Source organism: Rhagoletis pomonella, unplaced genomic scaffold (assembly GCF_013731165.1).
Source record: "Rhagoletis pomonella isolate Grant_MI unplaced genomic scaffold, Rhpom_1.0 Rhpom_scaffold_00008, whole genome shotgun sequence".
Taxonomy (NCBI): domain Eukaryota; kingdom Metazoa; phylum Arthropoda; class Insecta; order Diptera; family Tephritidae; genus Rhagoletis; species Rhagoletis pomonella.
Window position 1 is genome coordinate 14,521,137 of NW_023458562.1, and position 9,624 is coordinate 14,530,760.

The window sequence follows — 9,624 nt, forward strand, 5'->3', positions numbered from 1 at the left end:
ACACCCCGGCTTACCATGTAGCGGTAGCTTTCGGAAAGGTGGAAATCATATATTTAATACTTGCGCCGGGTATTTAATGTTCGGCTCCGCCCGAACTTAGACTTTCTTACTTGTTACTTTTATGTTTACCATTTCCTTCATCTACGTATTCCCCTTCACCTGTGCCCTTATGTAAGTAAAGTATTTAAATTTACCTGGTCTTCATTATTGGCTTTGTTTTTATTTTTACCTTTGCCTTTATCCTTTTCTTTATCTAAGTACATGCTCTCCTTTACTTTCATTCTTGTATTGGTCTTTTTCTAAGTGTTATTCTTTAGCCTTTTATTAGCAAGTTTTTGTTAAATTAATACCATGTGTCCCAGCCATTTCCATTGCTTTTGCCAATTTACTCCCAACCAACCAACCGCCGCTAAAGAAGTTGCACTTCAATAAAAACATAATAAATTTAAAAACAACTTTTTTTATTGATAGTTTATGTCCAAAAGTAGTTAGCTACAAGTTAGTTGACATCTAATGCAGAGGAAACCAGTTTATTTAAAGTTATCTACAATCTAGTCCCATTTCCTGCAGGGTATCTTCTAGGTTTATTTTTATACTCCTGAATCAATATGCTTCAACTTTCTCTTCCAGTTGAAAACCACGGACAGGCAAAACGAAAATTTTCAGAGGTTTGCGCCACGAGTCTTCTAAAAATTAAATCAATTTATTGTTAAAATGAAAAGGAAAGAGCTCATTCAAAATAAATTTAACTATCCTCCACGCCTAGAAAAACATTTCCCCCCTCGCCCTTCCTTTAGTTTAAATATATGTACATATTTCCAGTTCGATCGTGTTGCATGGCCTTAAGCTAAGAGTAAGTACAAAATAATACCGTAGGAAATTTTCAAATATCCTTTACACATTTCTATTTGTATCCTAATGATATGCAACAGTTTTCGAACAACAATATTTCTTCAAACTAAATTTAGTATGACACTGCAATTGAGATGCTTTTAGTTGACTGCATTGAGCTTAGTTTATTTACTACAGGGTTATTACTTCGCCTCCCTTATAGGTGTCCGTACTATGAATGCAAATCTCTAGTGCACAAATAAGTAAACAAATTTCGAAACAAGCAAACAAAGTTGAAGCCAAATACATAGAAGCAGCTTGCACATAAAAGCTTGTTGGTGGTGTTAGGGAGAGCGGGGAAACTTTAAACGAATTTGAAGGTAAAAGTTAGCTATCAGACAACTGCAAATGATGGCATTAAACATTTTGGCAAATTAAAATGAAATTCAGATCGAAACGATAAGTGGCAGAACAATAAGGATAGTAAAAAGTAGAACTTGAAACTTGAATACTGCTTAGAAATTGTGAGAAACTTAAGCGAAGAAGGTATGAGAATAAATCACTTGGAAGGTTAGTGGGGACAAGAGAACTAAAGAGGTATCTTCATGAATGGAAGTGGTGGAGAAGAAAGATATGAATGAGCGAGGTGGGTATAAAGTTTGTGGCATTGGAAGCGAAACCTAGACACAAGCTAAGTCGCATAAAAGTATGCAACAGCAGTTTCACTGATTTTAGTTTTAGTTTTTGTTAGCTGCCTAGAAACTTTTTACTATGGATGCGTTTAAAATGTGTACGCAAGTGGCATGAAAACAATAAATCGGTGAATATGTATGCAATGTAGACTGCAATTTGTTGAAGCAAAAGTCGAGACACACACTTAACGATACAATAATGATATTGAAAAGTAGAGGTTGAGTAATTTTTTTCACAGTTAAAAAGTGCAAAGCTGACAAACTAAAACGAACACACCAAATGAATATTGGCGAGACAAGAAAGTTTGAGAGGCCAGAACAAAGCACACTTGCACACAAATGTGAAAAAGCTCATAAATTGAAGTGGCAATAAAAGTGGCAAAGATTTAAGGCGTAAGAGAAGGAAATAGGTTGATAGAGGGAATGCAGAGTGCAAAAATTTAAAAGTTTCGCAGGACAGATGAGCAAAAATCGGTAATAACAAATCGGTAAGTAGAAAATTGTAAAGCAATTAAAATCGGGGCGCTCACTTATGTATGTTACACAGAACAAACAGAAGCGGTAAGTACTTATAAGCAGAAGCAAAGAAGTGGTATTAAAAGACCATCGCCTCTGCTTCCGCGATCATCTCAATTACGTTAACGTTAATTACGTTTTTCCACAGTCTGATGGAAAACACTGGAGACCGAAGCAACACTCCAGAATGGCACTACCAAGAATAGTTAAATCTTTAGAAACAAACAAAAAAAAAAATATGTATTGTAAATTAAAATTTTAATAATTCTTCTCTGCGGCTGTTAATTGAAACAACTTAAGATTCTTAATTTTAAAAAATTTCATATAACGCTAGCTTAGAGTGAAAAGTCGCTAAGTCCACTTTTTATGAAAACTCATATTTTGATATAGGAGGCTAAAGAAATTGAATACGCATCGTTTCGAAAATTATAAAGGTACTTGTTTTATTTTTTCCCCTTCATAAGCAATAAAAGGAAAATTTGCTAAGTCCAAAAGAAGCACCACAAATCCGATAAGGCCAAAATAATACCACATCTTTTAATAAATATCGAATCCTTCTGATTCTTATGGAGTTTTGCTTTGCTTTAAACGCACAAAATGTTTGATTCAATGTCTTGCGCAATAGTTAAAGAAAATGGCTATAGGAAGATTTTTTCCTCTCCTGTAAAATTTTTAAAATTGGACTTAGCAACTTTTCTTTCTAAGCTAGCGATATTTTAAACGTTTGCAAAAAACACTCATTTTTTGATATTGAAAATAATCAGATATATTTTTTTAATTTTTCTATTTCTTGAAATCTTTGAAAAACTAAATTTTAATTTTTTGAAAAATAATGAAAAATAAAAATCCATTTTTATTAAGTCAACATTTTCTTACTTATTTTCTCTGAGGCAATTAAAGATTTTCATTTGAAAGTCAAACTTCCGATTCAATTTCAACAAGTTCAGCTCACGAATTATCGGGACATGAAATTTCTTTGTTAAAACAAAATTGTAACACGTACTTTAAATATAGACACTTTAATATATTTATAAAAGTGCGGTTATGTATTCCGAATATTTTTCCAAAAATTTGCTTTTCAAAACTGGTAATGGATTTAAATTTCCTCTCTGAGTCTATTAAATGAAAAACTTTTAAATTTTAATTTTTCCAATTTTCATAAGTCGAACAAATTTGCAATAAAGTACATTATTTTTTTATGTGTTCTAAACGCTTAAATTTGATACCATTTAAGAACTTTAGAAATAACAAATCATTTTTTTACAAAATATTTAAAAATAATTCTTTAGAAATAAAAGATCTCTTTATATATATATATATATATATATAATATATTTAAAAGTAATTCTTTAATGTAAATTTAAATTTTCATATTTCTTCTATGAAGCTGTTAATTGAAAAAAAACTTAAAATTTTCATATATTTTTCTAGTTTGATATAAAAAAATTTTGCATTTTATTTTTAAAATTTTTTATTTCTAGAACACATTAAAAACAAAATTTTAATTTTTTGAAAAATAATAAAAAAGAAACATTTTTATTTTACATTTTCTACTTTTTTTCTCTGGAAGAAATTCAATCAAAATCGAACTTCCGATTCGAATTTCAACAAGTTGAGCACACATAAATGCATAAGTATTTCCAAAAGTTATATCATATTCTTTGTTGGTAAAACTTACATCAATCCAATGTTCGCCTGGAAATACCGCAATCAACTCCGTATTCTCATCTAACGTACGAAAATACTCCTCATCATCAATTTCAGTGCCATCGGAATCCAAATGTATGGTCGGTAGCTGATCATCGACATGTTCGAATTTTTCGCCCACTTTGGAGCGCAACTCCTCCAGCGTGCCAGCGACGACGGCCTTCTTAATATTTCGCGTGACATCCTTGATCTGAAAAATGAAAAATAAATGAAAGTGGATTAGATAATTTCGAAAATATGTTTAATTTGAATTAAGTTTTTCTGATGGAAAAAAAGTTTGTTCACTAAAATTTCGATTGCCTGTTGAAGCCAAGTAAGTAGATGGCATATATGTAATTATCAGCGAGCTCATGCTTAGGCTACAAATTTGCTTTTAACAGTTAACACAAAAATCATATAAAAATTTTGAAGGACATTTTACGCTCGCCGCACATATTCCATTGCATGCGCTAGCAGTCACAGACACTTTTGATTGGTACTTAAAAACAAAAAAATTAAAAGTTTTATTTTTCTTCGTTTCCCTTTTAACTTCTAATCATCTCTGCCCCACTGACTCTTCGTCTCCAATATGCAAATTTAAATAGCATTCATAGTTATTGCAAAAATTTCCTTTGTTTAGACACCACTTAAAAACACAAAAGGGACACCAATTTACTGCGCTGCTGGCACACAAATGGGGAGAAAGAGCAAAAATTGCATTTGCTTTTGTTTTTTGTTCAGAGGAAAAAAGCATTGGTTTGAGGAAGGCATTAAATGCTTAAGCCACATTAAATTTCGATTTAAATAACATTTTGTATACATATCTTTCAAAAGCTTATGCCGAATACTAAAAACCAAATTCGGTTGGGACAAACCTTTATTTCCTTAGTTATATGGTCCTTTTTGGCGCTAATTACCACTTGTGATAGCTAATTGTTTTTTGAATGCAAAGGATATTGGGCCCAAAGAGTGTATTCAAAGTATGAAAGAGCTGAAAGGCTCAAATGGTTCCGGCGCTTAAAGCTAAAGCGGTGGCTGACGCATATTTTGTGTTATTGATAGTCTGTCATCTTAAATTATTGCATACTTTTAGTATTAAAGCTATATAAATAAAAATAGCTCACCTATAAAGTGACTAGAAATTTCATTTCGCTTTTAAATTCTCACTAAAATCGCCAATTTAAGAAAAATTCGCTAATTGACCGCTAGCGATCAGCATTTCAATGTAGGTGATATTAAATGGTTTACACCCTAAAAGTATGCAACGTAAATCATGGTGTGTCATTTATTATGCCTGCGCTTATGCCTCCGCTTGCTGGTGCGAAAGCATAGCGGCAAAACAATTAATCAAACTGCCAATAAGAGTAGAATGTATTGTGGTGGTAGAAAATGTATATCCTTTGGATGGATGGATCAAAGGGCAAATACAAATACACAAAAGTGTCTGAATATATGTATATGTAAGTACATACATACATTCATATATATGTACATATATGTAGGGATCGAGATACATTTACCACTAGCAAAGAATGGCTTTAATGCCAACATACAAGTAAATGCATTGGATACAACGTGCTAGTGCCTAAAAGTATACAACAGAAAAGTAAATAAAGCGTGATTTATACAAAGAAAGCAAGAGGGAATACGAAAAAAGATTGGGAGCAGGAGCGGCGGCAGATTGGTAGCAAGTGAAATACTACGAGACTAAAGTTGTGAAGGAAGAAATCAAGTAAAACACAAAATATGAAAAAAGGAAAACTTGCACAGCGAAACGAAATAAAGGCGTGCAGAATTGGCAGGTGGAATGCTGGAAAGTTTGAGAATAATTAATGTAGCGGCGTTGCAGGCAGACAAGTGTAGATTAACTTCAAAAGAATGGATTTGAGGGCTTAAGGCATACCGTTGCGAAGCATAAAATTTCACAAATCTGATAACAGCGAGTATAACTTTGGCGGCGGCAGAAAGCGCATTTTCGGAGCTTTAATGAGAAACTGTAGCAACTTAACGGAAAGAACCATTAAATAATTCATCAACAGAAAAGTACCCACTTTGTTAGCGATATATATGTATACATGGGTAAGCATATCGATAAACAACTCGTTATTGATATCGATAAATACATAAATTTATTTAAAATGATTTTGAAAAATTTGTATATCCATATATAATTTTTCCGCAACGTAGGTTGTTATCGATAAATATTTCGACAATTATACCGATAACTAAAAACCAATAACGATATATATATTCTACATCCAAAAGATGGCGGCATGTAAATATATGCTAAGTGATAACGATAATTAAAGCGAAATCAATAAAAAAATTCGACAACATTTATCAATGAATAAAAAAGTATAAAAATAAATATTTGGCGATAAACATTTGCTGGTGCTTGGCCGAGCTTCTGCTTTGATTTATGGTGTTCGCCTTGATTTTGTCACACTTTTCAATGAGACGCTTTTTTTCATTGCTGAAATACACTCGGAGGTTTGCTATACAGCTGGAATCTGGAATCAAACTCTGGACCTACCGAGTGATAGTGCGCACCTCTAACCACTCGACCCTGATGACCGCATTTATGGATAAATACAGCAATGAAAATATCAATTCAGAAATAAAGTGTTACCAAAGCAAATGTCGTCATCGCGTTGAGTAGTCTGCGGCAAAGTATTACAGTTTCCGGATCAATTATTGCAAATCTTTGAGCTTTTAAAGCTTGCCAGGCTATCAAAAAAAATTATAAATACGAAGTATTCTGTGTGACTTCTCTGTTTGCAAATAGTCAAAAGCTTCCTGTATAGCAGCCAATTCGGCTTGAAAGACACTGCAATGGTCTGGTTGGCAAAACGAATTTGGTAGTACTAGTTGTTCCGAGTGCGCGCTTTCAACGAGCTTGTTGTCCAGCTTCAGTGTAAAATCCAATATCGTTAATAGCAGGGACATAGCAGTTATAAGTTTTATCGCAAAAACGTTGCTTCATAACAGTTATTAGATGAGAAATATTTTTTATTTCGTTGATAAGAGTTATAGCCCAACGTTTATTTTTTACGTTACCTGATAACTGTTATGCCGGGGAAATATTTTTTCCGTTGCCAATAAGAGTTATTTCCCAACGTTTATTTTTTACGTTGTTACTGTTAAACGTTGTAAGATTAGGATATTGATGAAGATGGAGATGGAGAACAAGATAAAGATGATGAAATAAAAGTGAGAGAGTGAAACAACTCTTATCCGACAACGTAAAAATAAACATCGGGCAGTAACTGTTATCAAGCAACGTAAAAAATAAACGTCGGGCAATAACAGTTATCAAGCAACTTAAAAAGTAAACGTTACGAAATAACTCTTATCGGCAACGGAAATAATATTTCTCCTTTAATAACTGTTATGAAACAACGTTTTCGTTAAATTTCAGAATTTGGGCAACGTTTTCAATTTCCAAATTCGAGATAACAGTTATTTTTTGTCCCTGGTTAATAGGCCCTAGGGATTTCTACACTATATACTTTATACTCTTTGTCTGGGATTATGGTTGGCCTATTACGTGACAGTCGAAGCCTATCAAAAATTAAAATGTACCCATAGTGATTCGCCCTTCTTTTGTATATTTTGTTAGTCTTACTAACTATACCAGCACCGGTTGCTATTTGCTTTCCGATAACGTTATACAACGCCATTATTGCTTCAGTGGGTGTAGACCGCAAATCCCCAGTGATCCATAATAGAGCAATTCTTTGCAGCTTTTTCAGTGAAAAAATTGTTGATTTCTTAGTTTCAATAGACCAGTAGATAAGAACCACATGTAGCAGTATAGCCCTGACCAAGACAGTAAAGAGTCAAAGTACTATACTAGGTGGCATGCGCCTTTTACGCCTGATTGCACCTTTCCGGGTATATATGGCGTTGGTTGATTTATAGAGCCATGATGTGGTAGGAGATAGGACCGCAACTGTCCGGTGCCTCTGCTGGCGAATCTACGCGTTTTTGTTGCTGTAGCAGCAGTGCTCAGCCTTCTATTTTGTATCCTTTTCATCCTCCGGTTCGGCATACCTGAAGCGAGAAAGCGGGCGACGTCTATGCGACCAGTCCATAATACTTTCCGGTCTCAGCGTCTTCGTGTTGTAAATGCATCGCAGGTGTTGGGTGTCGTGAGGACCTTTCTATGCTGGGTAGCTGTTTTCTGAGTCTAGCCGAGAGAGGCAGCTGTTGAGTCAAATTCGCAACGAAGCTGTGCTAGGTTGCAGTTGGTCTCTCTCGGCAGTTCAACTGGCTCAATGTTAATGGGTTGCGGTCAAACTCCGATAATAATGTTGCCCATACAGGTGCTGCAGCTCGTCCTTGCAGCGTCGACATTTAGTTTGTCAAGCGCTTGGTTTATGACGCTTCGTCGAAGAGCTGACCTACGTATGGTTCAATTTATGCTCTCTAGCCATGTAGGTTGCAGGAGGGTTCCTATGGCGACATACTACGATAAACGTGATGTCGTGAGGTAATGCCCAGACGACAAGAGATGGCGGCCTATAGTCGTACGTAGAAAAACATTCTGGTGCATTTTTAAATCACTCGTTCCTGACGACCACCCTTGCATTTCTAGCAGAATCTCTTTGTCGGCTCCTCAGGCACATTCGGTATGCGAGTTAAAGACTTTGTTTCGGGCAAGTAGTTCGTTACAGATGGCGGAGATATGGTTTACACGAAGGCATTTTTGGTCAATGTAAACAGATCTGCACCGTTCGTTCGATTTTCAAAAAGGAGGCATGGCCTTTAGATGGGCAATGAGCTTTAATTTTTTCAAAAAGACTTGCCACCTATTAAAAAAAATATAGGTGTTATACGAAAGAAGTTTAAGTTTAAGTTAGTTTGCCAAACGAAAGTGTGTTAAGAAAACTTCAGTTTGAACATTAAGAATATTTTCAAAGTGTTTTTAGAGTGTTTCCACCTGTTTAAAAAGTTTAAATCTAATTACTTAATATGTTGAATGAATTATTAAAAGATGGGTATCAATCGAAATGGGTTTGAAAAGGCTTAATTCTGAGCATATTTCGGAGGGTTTCCACGTGTTTCAAAAATTAAATTGAATTCGAAATAAAGCAACTAAGTTATTGAAACATGTATTACAATATTGTGTTAGACAAGAGAGGTTCGAGAAGGTTTTAGTTTGAAAAAATTTTGAAGAGGCTTGATATCTAGGCATCCTGGGGCTATTCATGACACTTTCTAAGTACACTTTTCTCCGTCGCAGATTCCACGCTGCCGCAGAAGGCATTCCATGAGGTTATTATCATTTTTCCGAAGCGTATTTTATAGTTCCTCGGTTTCGGTTTGTACGTCTTGCACACGTCAAAGACCGGGGCCAAATTGAAAGCTCTTCTGGACAAATTTTTCCATTTTCAGATTCCACTATAGTTACGGTGACCATAAATATGGATTCAAAATGAAGGACAATTTTTCAAAAATATGCCTACATATTTTTACGTAGTATAAAAATATCAAAAGAGTATCTATGATTCAAAATTCTTAATACATTTTGAGATTTGAATCACGTTTTCTTCATCGATATTACATGAATATTTATAAAAGTATAGTAAAACATATTATAATAACAAAAGCTTACACGAAAAGTGAAAATCTTTAAAAGATTATTTTATATGCAAATTTTGAGTCGTTCAAAATGAAAACAATACCCTTTTTTTTTGTTTTTTGGTACTTTTCGCAGTTATTTATCAAAAATCGACGTCATGAATCGACGTAACGACGAGTTACAAAGGTATTTATGTGCCCTTTACAAAAATATATAAATTGAGCAGATTGCGCTGCATAGCATCTGCATTTCTAATCCGATTTTCATAATCTTTGGCTCAAAATTTACTGTAATGATATATCTTCTTTATCGAAT

The 9,624-nt window shown here is 34.2% G+C and overlaps 1 protein-coding gene across 5 annotated transcripts in view; it reads right to left on the bottom strand.

Moving 5' to 3' along the window:
• Positions 1–9,624, bottom strand: part of LOC118744228 (DNA fragmentation factor subunit alpha-like) — a 162,913-nt gene that overhangs the window by 41,426 nt on the left and 111,863 nt on the right. For all 5 annotated transcript variants that reach the window (XM_036477107.1, XM_036477106.1, XM_036477105.1 and 2 more), the window contains one exon: positions 3,718–3,936. In XM_036477107.1, the coding sequence (XP_036333000.1) occupies positions 3,718–3,936 (219 nt within the window). The remainder of the gene's footprint in view (positions 1–3,717; positions 3,937–9,624) is intronic.